Source organism: Aptenodytes patagonicus, chromosome Z (genome assembly GCF_965638725.1).
Source record: "Aptenodytes patagonicus chromosome Z, bAptPat1.pri.cur, whole genome shotgun sequence".
NCBI classification, from domain to species: Eukaryota; Metazoa; Chordata; class Aves; order Sphenisciformes; family Spheniscidae; genus Aptenodytes; species Aptenodytes patagonicus.
Genome location: NC_134982.1, coordinates 88,296,350 through 88,319,600, shown reverse-complemented (window position 1 = coordinate 88,319,600; position 23,251 = coordinate 88,296,350). Strand labels below are relative to the sequence as shown.

The 23,251-nt window shown below is 44.2% G+C and overlaps 1 protein-coding gene across 3 annotated transcripts in view; it reads left to right on the top strand.

Moving 5' to 3' along the window:
- The first annotated feature begins 955 nt into the window (after nucleotides 1-955).
- Nucleotides 956-23,251, top strand: part of MCTP1 (multiple C2 and transmembrane domain containing 1) — a 297,668-nt gene continuing 275,372 nt past the window's right edge. For all 3 annotated transcript variants that reach the window (XM_076362433.1, XM_076362434.1, XM_076362432.1), the window contains exon 1: nucleotides 956-1,575. In XM_076362433.1, the coding sequence (XP_076218548.1) occupies nucleotides 994-1,575 (582 nt within the window). In that variant the 5' untranslated portion in view covers nucleotides 956-993. The remainder of the gene's footprint in view (nucleotides 1,576-23,251) is intronic.

Here is a 23,251-nt window from a genome sequence, read left to right as displayed (position 1 = left end):
AACGCAATTATTTACAATTTTTTTTTTTTTTAGAAAAAATGAGTGTGACAGATGAGCTGAGGTTTCTTCCCCGCATACTCCGAGGAACCTGCCCGGCCGGGCTATGCATTTTGCATCCACAGCCGCCACAGGACAGACTTGCCCACCGCCACCTTCGGTACCGAGGCCGGTGTTTTCGGCGGCGCTCGCCGCGCACCCGTCAGCGGTCTGAACCTTCACCCCCCCCCGCCAAGGTCGCCGTGGGCTGGGGCCGATGCCTGCCCGGCCGGGCGGCAGCACCGCTGGAAGCCCTGTCACGTCCTTCGCCCAAAGGTCTGGGTGTCCCCCGGCTCCACCGGCTGCGGGGAAACTGCAGCATCGCAGCGCTGCCCCCCCCCCCCCGCAGCACCAGCGGCGGCGGCGGCCTCCGGGGCGCGGTGGCGGCCGCCGGCTGCGAGCCGGGGCTGCAGCGCCGTTTGCCTTCTCTGCCTCCTGCACGATGCGACTGTCACAACTGCAAAAAATAGGTGGGGAGGGGGGCAGGATGAGCCCACTCCCGCTATGTTCTTGCATTGCCGCACGTATATATAGGCGAGCCGCCGGCTGCCCGCGCCCCGGCAGCCGCTCCGCGCCCCTCCGTTAACTTTTCCGCCGGGCTCCGCGCACCTGCGCAGGCCGGCTCCGCGCAGCCCGCCCCCGCCGCGGCCACCGAGGGACCGCCCGGGGAGCGGGGAGGGGGCACCCACGGCGGCAAACTTTCCGCCTGGCGGGGCCGTGGGGAGGGCTTCGTCCTTCCTTTAACTTCCACGGCGCGGCTCCAGCCCCAGCGCCAGCCTCGGGCTCCCTCGGCCGTGCCGCGCCGAGCGGGGGGCGGCGCGGCGGAGCCCCGCGCTCGTTCCCGGCGGCGGGCGCCGCTCCGGCCCGCCCCGCACGGGAGTGAAGGCACCGGGCTCCGGCGGGCTCTGCTGCTGTTGCTCCCGCAGCCGCCGCCGCCGCAGCAGCAGCAGGAGGAGGATGGAGCCGGGCAAGGAGCCCCGGGCGGCCGCGGGGGAGAAGCCTGGCGAGCCCGAGCCGGCGGTGTCCTTCCAGGCCCGGCTGTGGAAGAACCTGCAGCTGGGGGGCAAGGGCCGGAGCGGCGGCGGCGGGCGGGCGGCAGCCGAGCGCCGCACTGCGGAGCCCCCCGCCCCGCCGCCGCCGGCCAGCGGCAAGGGGGACCTACCGCCCGGCGCCAAATGGAGCGGCTTCAAGCGGCGGAGGCAAGTGCTGGACCGCGTCTTCTCGTCCTCCCAGCCCAACCTCTGCTGCTCGGCCGCCGAGCCGCTAGAGCCGGGCGGCGAGTCCGGCTCCGCCCTGCGCCGCCTGCGGGAGCACCTGCTCCCCCAGGGCAAGGGGCCGCCGCCCGGCCGCCGGGAGAACCCCGCCGCCGGGGATGAGGGGCCCAAGGGCGGGAAGGAGGGGCGCCGGCCCGGGGCGCACCTGTCCCACCAGAAGAGCTCCTCGCTGCCCAGCACCGCCTGCCTGGAGCAGCTGCTGCAGGGCTCGCCCACCGCCGACAGGAGGAAGGAGCAGCGGGCGGAGGACGGCGACGGCAGCGCGGTGAGTGTCGGCCCCCGCCGCCCCCCGCGGGGTTGCGCTAGCGGGCAGCGCCGGCGGCCCTCGGCGTGAGAGCAGGCGGTCCCGGAGGGAGCGAGGCAGGGCAGGGCGAGGCGGCAAGGTGGTCCCCGGGGAGGGGAGGCGAGGCAGGAGGGCGGCCGCTGGGGAAGGGAGGTGAGGTGAGGGGGAAGGCGGCCGGGGCCGGCGCTCCCCCGCCCGCCCGCCCGCTGGTGCGAAGCAGCCTTCGCCTCAGGGGAGAACCGCCTCGGGGCCGCCCTGCGAAGGTGCCCTGGCTCACCTTCCCCCGCCGCGGGGCTCGGCTGGGCTCCCCGTGGGGCGGCGGCGGCGGCCGCCGTGACAGGCGGCGTCGCGGGGCCACGTACGCGCCGAGCTGTGGGCGCGCTGCGCTGCGAGGGGTGCTCGTACTCCGGAGCAGGAGCGACCTCCCTCAGACCTTCCTTGTGTAAACCACCCAGAGAAGAGGCGTCCCGAAGGCTGCAGTTGGGGTTTCGTACCCGTGGTGGGGGTTTCCCCAGAGCCACCTCGCGTCTCCTCTGTGAGAGCCCCTCACTGCTGGTTTCTGTCCTTGACGCTTCCAGCACGGTGTTTGCTCGGGTAACCTCCACCGTCTCCTTGCCTGGTTATCCAAATTTGAATTATTGTTTAATTTCTGCAGGACACCCGAATGACGACCACTAGTACAAATTTAATAGAGAGTAGATAATTAGTTGGCAGAACATACCAGGCACCGTGACACGTGGCCGTCGGTTCAGGCTGATGAAATAGTCATTCTTCCCTCGTTGATGGGGAAGGCGGTGTACAAAGCCATAGCTCTTCCGGCTGTCAGTTTTGAAGTTAAGTGGTGAAGCTAGTATTGACAGCGGGTGCCGAATCTCGGAATAAATTTCTTGTGAGAAAAGTGCAGAACATAATTCTAAGCAGTCATCCACTTTTTGCAGGAGTAGTTGACTAATACATATTATTATATATTGTCTTCTGTCATAATTGGGGAGAAATGAGTAACTGAAGTAAACGGCACGCTCTCTCTGTTTGGCATCAAAAAGAAGCTGTATGAATATATTAGGCTTTTGCTAGGGCTGCAGGATCTGTGGCTGTGGTCTAGCGAAGAGCGGTAGCGGTTCTGCGACGACTTGCAAGCATCCCTTGAAGTCAGTGGGAGTTTCACGCCCCTCTGCAGAGTTCAGCCCTCATCTTTACAAACATGGGACCTAGACCCAACTTCATGTCCGAGTCCCACGAGGTTGTTTTGGTGATAAGCACCGTGCTGACTGGAAGCTACTGTGGTTATCTCTTGTATAAATCATGCTTGTAAATGTTTTAGGCCGTTGCTTCTTGACGTGGGATTATTTTGATAAGTGTCTACGAAGTGGGCATTTCTCTTCAGTAGTCAATCCCTTTCTCCCCCCGCCCCAGCTCACAAAAATGCGTTGCACATTTTAAGTATTATTGTTTGGGACTACAGGATATTCTTCTGTTTTAAAGACAGCTACATCTAGCAATTAATAAATATGAAAATGTGGGGTTTTTTTCAGTGCTGTTCTGCTGTTGTGTTCAGCAAAGAAACAGCACATTTATTTACAAAACATGTCAATTGTTACTTAGTTGTGAGGGCATTACTCTTGTTTTGCACAAGGTACAGTCATAACATTTAGAAAAAATACTGCTAATCAATTTCTAACACTTATCTTTAATTAGCAGGATTATGGCCAATTCCTCCAAGCAGTTTCTGGTATTAACTTGGGCTGTGCCTGCGTACCAAACCGTCTTTTGATATTAAGTAAAGCTTGTTATGTCCCTTGTGTGTTGGTGGAGTTTGCAGAGATGCTGGTCATGACATTTGTTTTGGAGGGATGATGTGAAACAGCTGTTCTGCTATACCATAATCAGCATGTCCTCTGCTCTTCTTATCTCTAGAGGTATAATCTCACTCATTTTATTAAATCTGATTTAATTCACCAGCTTCATTAAGCTACGGAATAGTTGGGAAAATGAGACTCAGGCTATAAAGCGCTGTTGGACTGTCTTCAGGTGTGTCTGGTGCTCTTCAGTGCTCTGTTACAGAGCAAGTAACTTCCACTGTGACCAGCTGGAGTTTTCAATATATTTCAGGAGTCAAGTCTGGCACACTTACATGCTGTACCCCCAGTTCAGTAAGGTCCCTTCCTAACTTCAGTCATGGCATTTGCACACCTCTGAGAATTTGGGATTAGAAGTCTGGTAACATGAGTTTGGAATAACTTGCATTTTTCAAATCCAAGTTTTACTTACAGCAGCACAAACCTTCAGAAGTGTCTGGATTTTTACTGCCCAGCAACCTTTACATGTCCAACGGTCAAAAAAAATTCTAGTAACTAACAGAATCACAAAAATGAGATTAAATTATCTAACAGTAAAACAATACTAGAATTACAACTTTCTTTAAGATTTGATTGAAATAACAGGGGCAAGCCAACGCTACTGCCTCTTTCGGATCAAGACTGTTGAATTTTTTAGCAAACCTGTACACAAAAAGACCTACTAGATGTTTTAAGGGAGATGGTGGGGAAAAACAAAATCCCATGAGAAGTGAAGTTTCTTTTGCTTTTAAGCTGAAATAATACAGTTGTCATCAGTGAAAAGGAGCACAAGTTAGTGTGGTGGATGGGAAGACTTACAATGTAAGTTGCACTGCTCTGTGAGGATTTAATCTTGGAATGTACTTCTTGGGATAGTCAAATCATTTAAAAATAATTTGACTTAATTAAAATGTGGTATAGTGCTATTGCATTGGACGTGGACAACCTAACAGAGGCCTAGTTTTCTCAGCATTGAATAAAGCTTCTGTTGCAGTGGATAGGGTTAGTATCTTGGGTCGAGTAAAGAATAATAGACTTAGAATCACAGAATAATAGAATCATTTAGGTTGGAAAAGACCTTTAAGATCATCAAGTCCAACCGTTAACCCAGCACTGCCAAGTCCGCCACTAAACCATGTCCCTAAGCACCACATCTACACGTCTTTTAAATACCTCCAGGGATGGGGACTCAACCACTTCCCTGGGCAGCCTGTTCCAGTGCTTGACAACTCTTTCGGTGAAGGAATTTTTCCTCACATCCAATCTAAACCTCCCCTGGCACAACTTGAGGCCGTTTCCTCTTGTCCTATTGCTTGTTACCTGGGAGAAGAGACCGACACCCACCTCGCCACAACCTCCTTTCAGGTGGTTGTAGAGAGCGATGAGGTCTCCCCTCAGCCTCCTTTTCTCCAGGCTAAACAACCCCAGTTCCCTCAGCCGCTCCTCATCAGACTTGTTCTCCAGACCCTTCACCAGCCTTGTTGCCCTTCTCTGGACACGCTCCAGCACCTCGATGTCCTTCTTGTAGTGAGGGGCCCAAAACTGAACACAGTATTCGAGGTGCGGCCTCACCAGGGCCGAGTACAGGGGCACGATCACTTCCCTGCTCCTGCTGGCCACACTATTTCTGATACAGGCCAGGATGCCATTGGCCTTCTTGGCCGCCTGGGCACACTGCCGGCTCATGTTCAGCCGGCTGTCGACCAGCACCCCCAGGTCCTTTTCCGCCAGGCAGCTTTCCAGCCACTCTTCCCCAAGCCTGTAGCGTTGCATGGGGTTGTTGTGACCGAAGTGCAGGACCCGGCACTTGGCCTTGTTGAATCTCATACAGTTGAGATTCAGCCTGTCCAGGTCCCTCTGCAGAGCCTTCCTACCCTCGAGCAGATCAACACTCCCGCCCAACTTGGTGTCGTCTGCAAACTGACTGAGGGTGCACTCTATCCCCTCATCCAGATCATTGGTAAAGATATTGAACAGAACTGTCCCCAAAACTGAGCCCTGGGGAACACCGCTCATGACCGGCCGCCAACTGGATGTAACTCCATTCACCACAACTCTCTGGGCCCGGCCAGCGAAGAGTATGTCTGTCCAAGCCATGAGCAGCCAGTTTCTCCAGGAGAATGCTGTGGGAAATGGTGTCAAAGGCTTTACTAAAGTCTAGGTAGACAACGTCCATAAGACAAAGTCTTATGCAAAGAATAACCCTTACATTTGAGTAAGAAATACTGATCTAGTTCTCCCCTGAAGACTGAATACTTCTCAAAGCTGTCCTTGAATAGTTCTGGGGTGAGGAGGGCATCATAACTACTATGTTTGTTGGCAGGAGACTTAGGTTCCTTTTAAAGGGTAGCCGAAGTGTGAATATGGTTTATTAGGACAAAGAAATAAACGTGCGGAATTAATCATCATCCTTCTTCCAGCTTCCAAAGACTATATGGCAGGTGTGCTTGGCCAAACCTTTCCTAACCCTAGACATGGCATCCAGTCACCTTCATATAGCTGAGAGCTGCAGGACGTCTGCCGCACCCTTGAGGAGTAAGCCGAGGGTGATGGAAGCCTCTTGGAGTGTTCCATGGACAGGAGATGACAACAGCCCTCCAGGGGTTCTGCTGCTTCATGGGACTTCCAGTGGCTGAGTGTTCTACCGTGCCCCAAGGCAGTGTGGCAAGGGTGTTTCCACTTGCCCCTTATAATTTGCATCTCCTTGCCAGCAGGAGCTTGGATTTACCCAGCAATGCCTGTGCCAGCATGGTCCTTGTCCTGAATGTGAGATGTAGCTTTGCATGGAAAGCTTTACACCACTTGCAGTTTGTCATAATCATGTAGTAAAAACCAGGAGGGTGGAAATACCACAGTTTCTTAAGATTTGCAATAATAAAGAACCTCCAAGTGTTTCGTCATCTTAGTTGGAGAACATGGGTGTGAGCATATGTCATCTTGAATCAACAGTGGGCGTGAAGAGCGCTTAGGGAGAGGGTTCCTGACTGAAGGGGGGGCCAGGCTGCAGCCTGGCTGCTGCAGTGAGAACTCTTGTGGGCATGTTTCGCCAGTGGGCTTTCTTGCAAGATAATGATTAGGTAGCAATAAACTTTGTGACTTTTAAGTATGTCACTGGTTGATCCCTTAAGCTGAAAGAGAGGACAGGTTCTTAACTGCTTCCCTCCCCGTCTGTCTCCAGTTCTGTGGTTATGGAGGTGAATTGGCGACGTGGGAGGGCCCTAGGGTTATTGCAGGGGGAGGAGTGGGGGGAGGCTAGGGCTGCCGCTCAACCTCTGGATATATAGCCATAGGAAATGAAGCTTCATTAGTTTTGCTACACACAGAAGTATTTGCTTAACCAATAAGGCATCCTTCAGACCTGCATTTGTGGGTCTTCAGGGTCAGAGATTGGATAACAGTGGTCTAGGTTCTGTAACACAGCGTGATGCAAGAGAGAGATGAGACAACGAGAAAAATGGGAGATACGTATCCAGATACAGGGTCTTTCCCATTCTCTCAATGATGCGTAAGTATTTCTCAGTGAAGTTGGTGTAAGAGAGTGAGCTGTGTGGCACGTGAGAGGGATCTGCAAAAAAAGGGGAGTTTACTGAGCTGGGTCACATGAAGAGAGGTTGCACTTTCAGGGCGAGGAGCATCGTGTTGTACTGAGATGTCTGGGAAGGAGAAAGGGAAGAGAAGTGATGAAATAGGAGCAGAGGCAGAGCTGCGAGGCAGCCTGAAGATAAGAGAGGAGACTTTTGAATTTGGTGTGGAGGGGGGTGCAGAGCCAATGAAAACCTGACTGTCACACCGTGCACGTTTTTCTGCCTATACCAGCATAAATCTACATCTGGCTTAGAGCCACTGGAGTCAGTGAAGTTACACAGGGGAAAAATTGGGCTTGTCTGTTCTAATTGGCGTATGTCACAGGTCACGTTTCAGTAATTGATCCAGCCAGTGAAAGCAGAAGAACAAAATAAAGACAAAAGAAAAGGCAGAAATTGTTAGTGAAAAACTACACAGATCATGTCACCCAAGAGAATCTTAATTGCTACTTCAGATTTCTAAGAAACTGCACTGGGAAAGGTAAAGGTGGTGAGGAAAATCAAACAATTCTGACTGTCAAGGATTACCTTTTCCTGAGATAAGGCCAATACAAAACAAAAGGAGTTGGAGAGAGTGGATTTGCACAGGTATTTGATGCATGATTCGAGGGCAGCAGTGTTCTGAGAATAAGAGCGTAAAACTTTAGGCAATGGGAGAAAGCTTGCTTTTGGGGCTCTGGCCAGTGACACATAGGGAATAAGTAGAGAAGTAAATGTTTAGGCTGGGTCAGAAGAGCCTGGAGCTCATTAACAGAAATTACATAGAAATAGCAAGCAGGAGTAAAGTTAGCTGTTGCTAACTTTCATTTCTTTTTAAGAAAGCTGTTGCAGTCTCTCAAGGCTGTTTGTTTCTCCAAGAGTATAATGAGACATCTGATTTTATCAATGGATGTTCTGCATTGCCCTGTTTCACCATTGTATTAATTTCTGGTACAAGGTTTATCTTTCAGCAGCTTGTGATGCATTAATTTGTTTCTTATGCTCTGTCAGCCTCTGACCAGTCTGTCAACTTACAGTATGTTAATACAGTGTGTGTATATTACTGACATGAAAATCAAGAGATGGCACAGCAGAATTGTGTTTAATTATATCCCGAATAACCTCTGCTTAATTAACGAAAGAATCTCTCCAGAGTTTTCAAAGTGAGCTGCATCACTTTTCAGAATTGGGCAGTTTGCATTTATCCTTGTGTGAAATACTTCGATATTTTAAAGTGAACTAGTAGCAGCTGTTGATTTACTGTTTATCCATGACGTCATTTAAGCTTTACTTTTTTTTTTCCCCCTGCTTTCACTGCTAATATGTAAAGGTGTTCATAGTAAAATAATTGTATTGAGAATAATAGATGGTTAGTGGATAGGAATTGCAACAGTTCTTGCGCTGAAGGAACAAAAAAATGCTTATTTTCTACCGAGTGACACTGCTGTGAAGTGATTAACTTTCAGCGTAGGGATTCTAGCTGGATTTCAAGTGACTGTCAAAACTCTGTTACTTCAGTGTACTTCATGTGTGTATTTCATAACATACTGAACAGTGTTGAACTTTTTAAATGTAAAAAGGCAAACACCTAAACCTGGTTATAGCGTTAAACTTTTTTCCAGGAAATGCTGAAAAATGTTTTTTCCCTCTTGTTAAAATGTTGGATGCAGAAAATTATTAGGCATACCAATAAGACTTATCATCAGTTACTATATTGTTGCAAAGAGAAGTACTTTTTAGCATTTTAAAAAATATGACTAAAGCAGTTTTAAAACTGCCAGTATGTCATTCAGCATCCAGCCCTGTAGATAGTTCTAATTTAACTGTTTTGTCTTGTGATGTGGTGCTAACATATTAATAGTCCCAAGTGTCATCTTTTTTTTTTCCTCTTGGATGAATTGCTGGTCTTTGGCAAGACGACTGAGAAGTCTGCATTGATCTGAAGACTGAATTTGGCTTTTCCTCTCTAATCTTAATATCGATCCTAGATCTCAGATAATATCAGTGTTCTAGGGAATTTTAAGAAGGTAACTGTAATGTAAGCCCTGAAGCTGTAAGTTTAAAAAAATAAATGTTTTCCTCTTCCCTTGTAAAAGAATGCAGAATTCCCCCAAACTTTATCTATGGTAGACTTAATTTTTCAAAACTACAAATTAGATCACCTTTAGTTCAGTACGGTGTTTTGTTTTATGTAGAGTTTGTATTCTGCTCAGGGATATAGCAGTGTAAAGTCCATGTAATTCTGTGATGGTGAACTGATGACAAACCATAGCAAGCACACAGAAAAATGATCCCTCTGGACTTCTAAGTATTGAAGTCTTGTGGGGTAGCTGATTCATAGCTTGCCACCAAGCCAGAGGTTTCCTATTTCAGATACTTAGCGCTATGACAGACCATCACTATCAAAAAATCTAGTTTTGGAAGTTTCATACTCTGCGTGTGAGAAGTGAGACCTGAGGATAAAGCTACTGCAGTACTGGGATATTTGTCGGTAAAGCCACCGTGTTACTCATGTCTCATGTGAATGATTTTTTGGTGAAGAGGAAGACTGTGTCGCAGCAAATCAGGTAATTAATAAGGACAGTGAGCAGTCTTCCTCTCCTTTGTGCTCTGCTTCGATGTTGCTGATACGCTTTCCCGTATAGTCATTCGATGAAATAAAATCTGTAGCTTCGGATTATTGACTAAATAACGTCTGTAGTTTCAAATTGTTAAAAGTTCCCAAGTGCTTCATTCCTTCCCTAAAGAGAAAGAATTAACTATATAAGTGACTGGAGGTGATTAAGTATATATGAAAGCCCTAAAATAGACTCTTTTGCTTGTTCCAAACAGAACTTTCAGCAGTGATTAACATGGAACAGTGCAATATAGGATAAAGATTTTCTTGAAGGGTAGTATTTAACAGCTCACTGAAAGATACGTAGCAAAGTAATGTTGAAAGGACTTGTCTTTTTGTTATTCTTTTTTGTATTTCCTTCAGTATTTCTTTTGTAGGCTATATCTACCACTACAGGATAACAGTGCTGTAAGGTAAAGAGGTCATTTTTGTTTCTGGAGCAATAATACATCCACCTCTGCCTTGTTTGTGCTTTTCTGTAGCCAGTGGAGTTGACGTGATTTTGCATTTCTCGGAGAAGAGATTCAGCAGTTAAGTCATTAGCAAAGCATATGATATTCTTCCTCCAAAAAAATCAGTTGGTCTTCCAGGTGGGCAAATCCAGTAACTTGACTTGTAATCTATTCCTCAGTAGAGCATGTCAGGGGAAGGGCTGTGAGGTACTTGTAGCCTTGTTGGTTCAAACGGTTAGGTTTAGGTTTGCATCTCAATGAGAAAATGGGAGAGACAGTAGCACTATGTACACCGTACCATATTTGGGCATTGCTTCAATACTTTTAGAGTATTAGCCATTAAATCCTATTGCTTCTACAGCAATGTGATTTTTCAACTTGTTTTTAAAAAAAAGACTAAACGTGCTTAATGTTTGTGTTAAAGTTTCCCTAAGGGACTAATGATTTGGTGATCTATTTGTGTTGCTCTGTCATCAGATTTTTCTGTGGATGGTCATGTGAGTTTGCAGTCATTAGCACTGATAGCAGTCTGGTAATTACTTAGCGTTTTATCCTTACAGATGAGGGTTTACGTTTAGAGCATACTTTTTCCTGCTAAACCCGGTTCTTGCTCTGATGCATTTGAGACTTAGCATCACCGATGCTTAAAATAAAACTTCTGGCTGTTGTTGGATGTGGTGTTCATGTTTTACATGTTCCCACTTACTTCAGCAGGCAAAACCTTTAACTGCTAAGTTGGGCAGCAGGTGCTATAACTAGGTACCAAGCAGTGGCTGTTGAATTCTTCATCAATCAATGAATTTTTCTTTGTGGACCCTGTCTTATACCCCAGAAGATATGGGCTAACACTACAGGGAAGCTGGAGATGACGCGTAAACATTACCACAAAAAGATCCCGTCCCAAATTTTCATGTCCTTAGTGAAGTTTTTCTGACCTGAAGACACAGGTTAAAAGAGCATCTTGACAGGTTGTTTTCTCTGGGAACTCTAAACGCAGTGCAGGTCCTGTCAGGAACAGTGCATTGCATGGTCACAAGATGGGGGGTAAAAGATGGAATTCTTGACTTTATTGTTCTTTGGGATTATGTAATTGCAAGGCTGAACGTTTTTTCTTTCCCACTAAGCGGAGAAATTCTGGAATAGATGACAGATGTTTTAACCACCTCTTGTCAAAGGGATTTTGATCGACTTACCCTTCGTCTGCCACTTCCCCCCAACGCCTCCTTTACTGAGATAAATGTTATTTTCTTACTGACCTTATGTAGATAAACAGTTCATGTCTCCAGGACTGTTGCTTTCCACCCTCCCACCCCAAAATGTTGCAGAGCAAAAATCTGGGTTGAATTACAGACATGCTATTCTGATAATGTGTCTTTTCACAGGTGAAACGTGCGCCATGAATGTTGGATGATGTTGAGGGCAAGTAGTGGCACAGCAGAAACACATCTAGAGCTTTTGCTGTCAGTAGGAAGGGAACTTCAACTACTGGGACAGATTTTGTTGAGCTGTCAAAATGTTAAAGTATCTGCAACGCTTTCTCTGAACTGTTCATTTTGATATTGGGAAGTGTGAACCTTTGTGAGCAGAATTTATTCCTTCCTTCAGCCTGTATTCTCTGTCATTCTTGGCTGTTCATTCTTTTAGATCTTCTTTAAAAATATTTTTTGGATCAAACCCTTCCTATTTTTCCCACTTCTGTATTACCTCCTTCATACTAAGATCACAAGTTGCTGTAAAAAATCCACAGGAAACAACAGTGCATATTTCTGAATGAAATACTGTAATTCAAACTTTGCTCAAATATCTAATTCTTTATAGCTTTGTACTTTTTCTCTAGCTTCCCTCTGCTCATTTGAAAGGGGAGGGAGGAGGTAAATTTCTTTCCAGAAAAACAAAGCCAATTTAGTCAATTGTTTAACTACTCTTAACCAGTGGCACTGTTAAGATGCTTTATAAAACTCAGTATCAGTTTTTGAAATGCTGCAGTGTTCAAACTGTTGCTCTCCTCCCTCCATCCTATTCTGGGGAAGTTCTTCAACTGTTTCTCAAGAAAATCATATTGAAGAATGAGTCATGAAATGTGATACCGGGCGGATCAGATGTTTTTTTGGAGAAAGGCTGAGTGCTATTTACATAAGGAAGTAGGCTTTAGTCTGAACGCCAGGTGTGCTATGGGTAGGATGCCATTTGGTTTTGATGTATCTCATCTAGCGGCATTCAGTTTACCGTCTCTGCTGTGCTTGTGATCAGGTGATCACATTGGGCAAAGATGAATAATCCTTTGAAGGCTTGCAAACATTTGATGAACAAGATAAAATTAATGTGCCTCACAGACTCTTTGTGCAGTATATCCAATTAAGCCATGCAGTACCTTGCAGTTAATGAATATCCTATCGGTTTCTCACCTTGTGTGAGCTGTTCTGTTTTATATCTCTCATTTAAGAGATGCACGTACCCGTGAGACACTTGTTTGCTGCTTCTGATGTGTGTTATTAAATCAGCGGCTAGACTGCCCTGTAGCTAATGATAAATATTTTATGGAGTTAGGTTTTAGACAAATACCAAAATCTGTGTGGTGCCAGAGGGGCGAGAACCCAGACACTCCTCTGTTGCCTGTGTTTGGTTAAGGTGGCTTATGCTGCAGTTCATGTCATTATAAGAGAAGGACAACTATAGCTAAAGCTTTTGTTGGTAACTGTGAGCCAAGTTCTCTTTCCAAGCCTTTTCTACGCAGTTCTGGAGCCTAGAACAAAGCACGCAGCAGAGGTCACCGGCTGACATGTAGTTTCAGTCTGTGCTGGCTCTCTGTATGCTGGCAGACCCAATGCATGGGAAAGAAATTGAGGCTTCTTCCAGAACCTAATTCTTGTCCAGTTTGGACAGGACTTCATTTTCAGCTGTGGCGAAGCCCTTGTGCTCTGTCCAGAAAACGTAACTACCTTCCAGGAACTCTTAGATTCTTTTTTTATCCCCAAAGTTAGAAAATTCTGCCTATTCATTTAAGCGTTGGCTCAAAAAAATCCAGCTGATTCTATCTGGCAAATGGCTCTAAATTCTTGGAGAGAGGGGACAAAACTCTTTCCAGCAGGAAAAAGCAAATGCTGACTTCCTACTGTTGTATTTGCTGAGTGAGGAATGATTATCAAATGAAACTTCATGCACAGCAGAGTGTGACTCTGAAGTTCTAGGAGGCTTGATGAAAAGTGGGAAGAATTATTGAACTCTGTTAATTGAAGGTAAGAAATGGAGCTTCCACCTTTCATTTTAAGGACATCCTTACTCTTACAGTTAAAGGCTTATTGCCCTCTTTGGCACAGACTTTTTACATTCTGGTACAGTTTTAATAACTCCATTTTTAAATTTTGAACATTATTGACATTAGATGGGTGTTTTGATGTTCTGCATTACTGTAGTCAGTATAGTATTAATATGAAAATGGTATTATGCCACAAGAACTGGCTTTTGCAATTTGGTTGTCTACTACATTTTAATGAAAATAACAGTAATACCATGTGGGAATCAGCTGGAGTCCAGGAAATGTGAAGGAGTAAATGCATATTCATAATGTAACCCTTGTGTGATGCATAAAAATCCCTCTGTGAGTTACAAGACTTGGGAATCTTAATGTTTATCATATTTATAAGATTTATATCTAAGATTCAGCTAATAAATATAGTTCAGTGTGCAGGGTAACAGTTAATATTCTCATGCAATTTACGTGCTAAGATTTATGTTGCAGTGTTTTCTGTGAGTGAGTGCGGAATAACAATAAAAATAGTCTAATAATCTTGATGTGTTGGAGATCTGCATTTCTGAAATGATCTACAGAATGAAGGGATTTTCCTTTTAAACTTGTACCTACACAGTTTGGGGTGGGGGGTGAGGGTTTGGGGGTTTGTGTGGTGGTTTTTTTTTTTTTTCCGTTACAGCAGTCAGATGCTTTGATTGCCTGGCTTTCAGACTAGAAACATATGGTGGATGGCTATGTGGTTCTGCGTGGGGAAGACACACTGGGTGTGAGGCTGTAGCAGTATTTGGGCCTACAGCATGTTGCGTATAGGATTCCAGATGATATGTTAGGTGTAAGTGACTTAGGTTTGTTTTGGTATGCTGAAAATGGGTTCCTCAGCTTCAGAAAGTTTAAGGGTATCAGTCATCTGATCTGGAATTTCTGTATTTCATGGATCTCTTACAGAGGTAGTGTTTCTTAGTCACCTAATACAGAAGAACTGAGCAACTTCCCTGTTTACAGATAACTCCTTATGTTAACCAAGGCTAGAAAAATGAAATAGGAATCATCCTAAAAATTCTGATGTGATAGAAAAAGGTATGTTTGTAGTATCATGAATTACACCTCTTTTTGCTTTTCCCGGTAGGCCCTTTTTAGCACTATGTCAACATGCAAAGTGCTGCCTTATTTTGGTTCCAAATTCTTACTTCTTTTGCTTTCTAATTTTCCTTAAAACTCGGGAATTTTGAGAAAATTCTGTTCCTTTCCTGTGAGTATAAAGTGCTAGAAAAAATTGTCTCTAAAATAACAAATACACACAAATGGAGCTTTTCAAGGACATTCAAGGTTCCCCTGTGCCCCCCAAAGGTGGTATATTGAAGAACAGCATGTATCTCAAGCCTTGTTAAATAATTTCAAATGTTTAGAAGCCGAATATTAACCACAGCTGCACAGTTTTCTGCTCTTTCTGCCAGTGTTCTGTCGTCCTGTTCCTCCAGGCAAATGTTAACTTCAGGCCTATTTGTAGCAACGTGTTGAATAATACAAGCTGTAGTTAGTCACGGATTGCCAGAAGCCTCTGTCAGTTGCAGAGTTGCAGGCTAATATTGAATTTACTTGATCATTCTAGCTAATGTTTTTAAATATGTGTATCTTGGTGTTGAAGACCTGCCATACTCTAGATAAACCATTTACTAACAAAACCAAAGTAAAAGCATAAAAAAGCATGCTTTACGATTATTCCTGCTTGTTTCTGCTTATACTTTTTTTTTGCTGTGATGGTGATCACAAATGACAAAACTCAGGTGGTGGTACATTTTATTATTGAGAAAAGAAACACCAGCATTGCCACTTAAGGGTTTATCGGCCAGGTACCATATTACATGATGTGTACTCAAACAACAACTTTTGTCAAAATCCTGGTGTCAGTTGCTTTGGTTATAGAAGGAGAAGCAGCTGCTTATAGTATGTAAGAATATTCCTATTTTTACAGGTGATTGAAAATATCTAGAAGAAAAGGAAGAACTTCTATCCGTCCTTACATCGGACAGTACGTGTCTGGGAGCAGGCACCGAAAGCAGTACAGGCGCAGTAGTCCCGCACTCGCCAAGAGGACATACCAGGGCCTTTTAGCCATGCGTGTGTAGCACTTCTTCCCTAGTGTGATGTCTCTTCTCAGAGCTAGCTCTGGGTCTTTTCTGGGGCTCTTCGATGTGTACGGACACCTAAGGATTCGGCTGTATGTGAGTGGAGGGGTGAGGAGGGCAGGGGGGAGAGAGATACCTGTGATGTGCAGGCAAGATGCTGTGCGCAGTACTGTATTTTGTTCGCTTCTGGTGTACTAAGTGATGCAAAAGAACAAGAGGTGTTGACATCCCTTAACTGCAATTAAGTATCTCTAAGCACAGCGACCTTGACATATTTATTTCCATGACAAATGCACTGGAAAATCCATAGCAAAGTTTTGAGAGTTACTGTTTGGAGAGGTCATGACACCCAGGAGAAATGGGTCCTAGACAGCGCACAAAGCATTTTGAGATGGAGGAGTTATGCAAGACAAAGCTACTCAAAATCTTTGCAAGTCCCTTTCTAAGGAAAAGGATATCAGCCAGTTGCTCGCTCTGTCCGTCCTTTTTTTAGTGAAGAAGAATGACTTCATTCTGTTGATTTATTCTGATATGGTTGAAGTAATGTGTGTTAGTTTTATTGCTGTTGAGATGGCTGATGGGAGCCATGGAAGGAAAAAGAGATGGGGTAGTAAAAGTGGGATTATACGTACCGTTCTTGGGATGCAAGGGGAGATGGCCAGTCATCACAGGTGCTTTGGTCTGTAAGACTGCTGTCAGCTGTTGCTGGGAAAACTTGTTTTAGCAAAACAGGTTTGATCTAGTTTCACAGTTAGGTGAAAACAGTGTGCATGTGTGTGCATGCGTGCGTGGAAGAGGGAGGGGAGTAGGTGGAGTGGAGGGGAAGACAGGGAAGATGAGCAGAAACTTTCGCATTAGACCGAAGTCCCTTCTGCTCCACTCTCTCACTGCCATGCGCCTTCATCGGTGCAACAATTTCTGTACTAATGGTTTATGTGCTAATAGCAGAGGCACAATAAAATCCCAAGAGATTTACCTAGTGTGTTCCAGTAGCTCTTCTGGTAACTTGTTTCCTGGTCTCTCAATTCAAAGTTCTGGATGGAATGGGGGTCCTTCAGTGCCCCAGCTGTTATCATCATCAGTGTTTAATCCTGTTTTATAATGGGCCCATTCTGGACCATTTATTTCAAATTTTGTCATCATCTTAATAGTATTGCAATGATAATGCGGCACTTTAAAGCATCAGTAGCTCTTCAGTCTTTCTGTCTTATTTATGTAACGCTCTTATTAACTGTTAGTGTTACAGGTTATGGGTTTCCGTATGTGCCCTGCAGTTTAGTTGCTTGGTAAGGCAGATCTGTAGGTCTCAATTATTAAAACAGTGCAGACTTCTGCTGCACAAGGGTGTGGTGACAGATGGCATAGTGATGCCAGATTGCAGAAGGGTTGCACTAGTGTGTCACTGTCACATTATTTGGGTACAGCCTCCAGAAGCCACTGGTCTGTTCCTTTTCAGTGCCCAGAATCTGCAGGCATGTTGTCCTTTGGAAGGCACTTGGGAAAGGAGACAGGAGAGGTTTTCTTCCATTGCAACTTTCTAGGGCATCCTGGCAGAGGTAGTCATCATTTGGTTTTTCTGAATTCATCAGGGAATGGAGTGGTTTTCAGCTATATATATAGTGCACGATGAAGTCAATATTTCAGCACTTTGAGGTTTGGCAGGAAAAAGGATTGACATCTTTTATTGACTGAATTTGTTAGGAGCAGGGCAGAACTACAAACCATGAGTTTATTTTTAAATTATGGAAAGGTTTGTTATGATGTTGCTGAAATCTTTGTTGTTGGGCATGAGATTGAGGTATTAGAGTCTTACAGAGTAAAACTATTTGATGTTATTCTTGTTAGTACTAAAAATGAAGATTGAGATTTGAGAAGGCAGCAATGTGAACATGCTTTTTCTAACAAATCTTGTTGAAAAGTGAGTTGTGACCAGTACATATAAAAACTTGAAGTTTTAGATATTGTCTTCTATCTGAAGTATTTGATATTTAGGGAAAAGCTTACCTATCTTGTGGAAAGTGTACAAAATATTTAATTTGTCCTGTGCTATATATGCTTATATCATGTACACTCCTTGTCACCTGGTGATGTCCCTGTTTAAAAGAAGCAATAGCTATTGCAGGGCTAGAGTATACATTTTCACAAAGTCCAGGATTGCTACTGTCGTGGTTTAACCCCAGCTGGCAACTAAGCCCCACACAGCCGTTCACTCAGTCCCCACCGGTGTGGTGGGGGAGAGAATCGGAGGGGTAAAAGTGAGAAGACTCGTGGGTTGAGATAAAGACAGTTTAATCGGTAAAGCAAAAGCCGCGCACGCAAGCAAAGCAAAACAAGGAATTCATTCACTCTGTCCCATGGGCAGGCAGGTGTTCAGCCATCCCCAGGAAAGCAGGGCGCCATCACGCCTAACGGTGACTTGGGAAGACAAACGCCATCACCCCGAATGTCCCCCGCTTCCTCCTTTTTCCCCCAGCTTTCTATGCTGAGCATGACGCCATATGGTGTGGAATATCCCTTGGGTCAGTTGGGGTCAGCTGTCCTGGCTGTGCCCCCTCCCAGCTTCTTGTGCCCCCCCAGCCTGCTCGCTGGTGGGGTGGGTTGAGAGGCAGAAGAGGCCTTGACTGTGTGTCAGCACTGCTCAGCAGTAACAAAAACATCCCTGTGTTATCAACGCTGTTGTTTTCAGCACAAATCCCAAACACAGCCCCATACTAGCTACTGTGAAGAAAATTAACTCTATCCCAGCCAAAACCATCACAGCACCAAATTAGCCAGGTATACTTATTCTGGTCAATGTATTGCTCATTGTTCAGGTTATTGGGTGTGAATTATTTGTTATGTCATATAATTTAATGGAAATCATTGCTTCTGTCTTCATTGCACTGCATAGATGGGAACCTGTAGTTGTATTTCATAATTTATCTTCAAATTTTCAAAAATTCCCTGGTATCCGGTGACAAGATGCGTGGGAATGGTTCACAGCTGTGTCAGGGGAGGTTCAGACTTGACATTAGGAAGCATTTCTTTACAGAGCTCCCTGGAGAGGTGGTCGATGCCCCGAGCCTGTCGGTGTTTAAGAGGCATTTGGTCAATGCCCTTAATAACATGCTTTAACTTTTGGTCGGCCCTGAAGTGGTCAGGCAGTTGGACTAGATGGTCATTGTAGGTCCCTTCCAACTGAAATATTCTGTTCCTATTCTATTCCTATTCCTATTCCTGTTCTAAATTTGATTTTAAAAAAGTGGGAAAAATTGCAAAGGCACTGATGATAATAACATGCAAAATAGCTCTGTGCCAGTTGTTCAGTAAGATTAGGGGCTTCTGGTGTTCACTGTATTTGTTCATCAGAAAATGAAGCATTTTAATAAAGTTCTCCTCTTAGCCTGTCAGAGGAATGCTTTCCTAAATAGAGCTAAATGTCAACTGAGTTGCGATTCTCAATCCACTGTGTTTTAGTTTACTTAGACAAACAGAAAACCAATGTCCTTTCTCCTGTTTGGGAATCTACTGTTGTAACCCATGGGAGAAGAATAAACTAGCATTATTTATTTATTTATTTATTTGGTTGTTTAATATCAGAAAGGGCCAACCTGCTGTAAGTAACACTTACATTTTATTTGTGCTGCTTGATTGCCTATAATGGAACAAATGCCTTGAGGCCTAAAATACATTAAAACGTTGTTTGTTTTTTTCAAAATGACACTGTGGCTTCCAAAAAAATAATTGAGCAAAGTTACACGCTTCAGTTTTTTTCCCATGTGGAAGCCATGCATCAGTTCATGAGCAGTGTCTAAATGAAGTGATTACAAAATGCAAAAGACAAGATTATTACTGGACTAGCCATTTTAACAATAAGCAGGAAGAGAAATCTTTTGTGCTTCTTTATGGCAGATGTCTAATACTGTTTTCTGCAGTGCAGCTGTAGTTACTGCAAAGGGTGGCCAGTTAGACTACTCTCCTAATAACTCAGAAATAGATTCTGCATCACTTCAATCATCGGTGCCCAGATACAGTGTCTGTTTATAATTGGTAAATGTTAAAAAACAGACAGAAAATCAGCCCTATCTCTCTTCCCGCCCTTGCTCAATCCCAACAGCTTTCCCTGTTTTTGCAGGTTTGGCTTTTATAGCACTTTATACCAACAGGGGGCAAGAATTTTTTTGGCAATCCAAAATGATTGTATTGTGATTAATCTGTTCTGCTTGTCTTTATATGTAAAATATTTCTGTTTTAGAGGTTGACTTATCTTCACAAGACTGTTATATTTATCTTTGTTGTATTGGTATCAGTTTAAAAATAGTCATGCATGTTATCTGTGCTGATCTAGTAGTATTTTTCTTAAATACCTTCTGATACTTTTCAGTGAGATCCTCTGAGAGTTCCCTTAAATGCCTTAAATTCCTTAAAATGCCAAGAAAAAAAAAACTAGGCATGTAATAAACTGGCTTAGGAATATGCTACTCTCCAAGTCAAGCAGCTTTCCTGCCCACAGAGGAGCTTTCCAGTACAATTACTTTCAAAACATGAAACATACTTGGTGAATGACCTAGTAATGGCAGCATGAGATTAATGTGTTCTGCTTGTAAATACGATGTGGAGCTGCGGTTTGCGAAAAAAGTTTGTACTTCCTGAAGTATATGATTTAAGTGGTGATAATGCACCTGTTTTGTCAAGAATAACTAGTCATGGATTTTCTTACTGTTTCATTTAGGGGAGAGAAATTTCTGATAATTGATATTTTAGTTTCTTAGCAGATCAATAAGTCCAATTACAAAGCTTTTATCAGAAGTGCACCAACTTTTTATTTTAAACTTCAAACTGAAATAATCAATTTTTGTGTTATTACCTAGGGATGGTATATAAGGAAGTGAAAGGTTTTGACTACAGAAATTTAAGGTGAAATGTAATCTCATAAAATGTGATAGCAGTCACAAGCCAACAGCAGAGGACAGTGAGACAGTTAAAAGCAGAAGAATAAACAACCATCAGCTACTCTGTTCAGTAATTGCTGTTTCTAAGGAAGCTACTTAGAAACTGACATACGTGATGCCTTATGTAAAACTGTGATTAATTTGTTTCCTTGCCTGTCAGTGAAATATGATATATGGAAAATATGCCAGACTTTCCTTCAGGATGGGAGAGGTACTGCTAAGATAATGATGAACTTTTTGATAAAGTAAGGAAAATGGTATTATAATCTGAATGAAAGCTGGCTTTTCTCCCCAAGGTGTTTGTTTTTCAAAACTGGACCGTGTAAAAGGGAGCTTCAACCAGTGGAGTGCTGGATCTGTCACTGGGCTTGGGATATACTCATTCATTACACTGTCCCATCTGCCTGCAGGTTCTGGATGCCTTCTGTAGGATCCATTTTGTGCCAGCAATCAACTTGAGCTGCTGGAAAATGAATCCGTTTCACTTAGTGGTCACAAAATTGCTTGATCTAATGCATGGGAAGAAAACCTCCCTTGAGACAGATTGAAAGGGATCCCAGATGACCATAGTCTGATAGTAAGGGCATTTAGGTGGGTCGTAGCTGATGTTACTAAATTCCAGCTCCAAATTAGGCTGAACAAGATGCATTTGGACTTGTCTCAACTACACTGTAAGATTGTTCTACAATGGGATATTGTGTCTAAGGTCAATATGTTACCTCCTCCTGTTTGTTATCTCTGATGTCCTGAAGGGTAGGCACACACCGAGCATTCCTGCCTTACGGCTTTGCCCAGTGGGCCTGGTGAGAAGATGCTTTCTGTGAAAGTGCTGAGAGGGTTCGGACAAGGGGTGGGGTTAGAACAGCTCTGTGGCATTGAGTATCTGAAACCTTGATATCTGGAAGGCTTTGCTGGCAGAAGTCAAAATGCAGACTTCACGTGCACCTACATTTAGATGGCACTTGACCAGGGATGCTGAAGGTCTCAATGCCAGTGTTGGATAAGAGTTCCTCCAAGTTCAGCTGTGTAAGTGTCTCATGAAATTCCTTCAGTGCTACATTGTAAGACACGACTTTGAGCCAAAAGGCTGTCAAGAATATTATTTGATAAATAGGAATATAATTTTTTTGTTTGGTTCGGTTGAGAATATTGCGTAAGGACTTGTGACATCAAGAGAAAGAATTGGTATGAACATCAGTAGCATCAAGTCCCAGAATCTCTAACACTTCAGTATAACAAAAGCATGAGTGCCTGCAGAGACGTATGAGATACACAGGTCACACTTGGCTTACGCTGCCTCCCACACCCAGAGACTTTGCTTAGGCAATGTCATCTTTAGTTTGTGTCAGGAATTTGAAATGACCCTGTCCTACAAAAGACTTTGAAAAACTTGGTATCTACAGTCTTTCATCAACCATTTCTCACCTGTTTTGGCCTATTGCAGACTCACAAGATAACAAAAAACCAATTTTTGTCACGTTTCTGACACAATCCTGACAGGATATATTTTTGTAGTCTGTAGTGTTGCATGCACTGTATTTAATATCGTATCACTTCTGAATAACTGTAGTCTTTGTTTTTGTGTGCAAACATAAAATGTTTATCTGACATTTTTAATAGCATCGTTTGTTGTGCAGTCAATGATCTGCTAAAACAAAGGAGTTGATGTAGTTAATCACATATATTTTTGGTCGAAGGAGAACTTGGGTTAAAGTGGAACGTTCAATATTTTTATGCATAAAATGCTATGGATCATTTGTCAAAATGAAACAACAAAGCCTTTCTCTCCCCTGTGATCTAACAGCAGCTTGACAGTACATGCTTGCAGGTAATACACAGAATTTATTCCAGAGCCTTTCCACCCAAGAGCTTGCATGCCTTTGATAACCCAGGAACCCTCTCACCCCTGGGCTCTAATAGTCTGTTGGTCAGCCTCAATGATTCTCTTTCCTTGGCCCTCCTCCCCACCCACACATCTTAAGTTTTGTTTGCATTGTGTGGGATTTATCTTCATTTGCTTTACTTTCTGAGTTTTATTACTTCAAGTGTGGGTTATCTGAATGAAAATATGGTGAGTGGTTTAAGTGTACGCTTGTGTTTAAGGTAATACTTGCTTAATATACATGTTTCATATTTTTATCATCCCCCCCTCTTATTCTTTCCCCCGTAGAAGTAAAGAGTTGCATTGACAGTGAAACGTTCAGCCTCTGATGGTTCTAGACTGAGACGTGGCAATTGTGGTCCTCCTGTTTCAGAGTGGTCCTGTCCTGCGATGCTGCTGTGCACTTGGAGATGTACTGCAGGTAATCTCCTGGTCTGCAGCTGCAGACAGACTTGGTTTACACTGCGTTCTGTCTGTATGCTTTTTTCTTTTTTTCCTTCCTCGTGTGGTTGATCTAGGCAGAGGAGAAACACAGATGAAATGGAGCAATATCATTTTAGCAGGCAATTGAAGAAAAGCTAATTAGCATTTTAATTGTTTTGAATTTTAAGTGGCTTCTGCTTATTCACTGTGGGTTGAAGAACTCCCTTCTATGCCTGACCTGATTACATTAATTACTATTCTTAGTGTAGACTGCTTCTATTACTGGGAATTAATTTTTGTGTAAGGTTAGATCCTCAGCTGGTGCTAATGGGTGTACTTCTGTGATACACAAGGCAGAGGATCAGTTTATACCTGCTCAGGATTTGGTCTGGGTTTGGTATAATTAAGTCACGCTCTAGGGATACAGGTGCAAGGGTGAGGCATTTAGTTCCACCAGTCAGGAACTGCAGTCTGAGGAGTCCCTTCGTAGCAGGCATTCAGACCCATTAAATGTAGCTCTGTTTGACTTCAGAGTTCTCCAGAGGCAGGTGAGTCTGCTTTGTGCTCATCTGGAAGTAC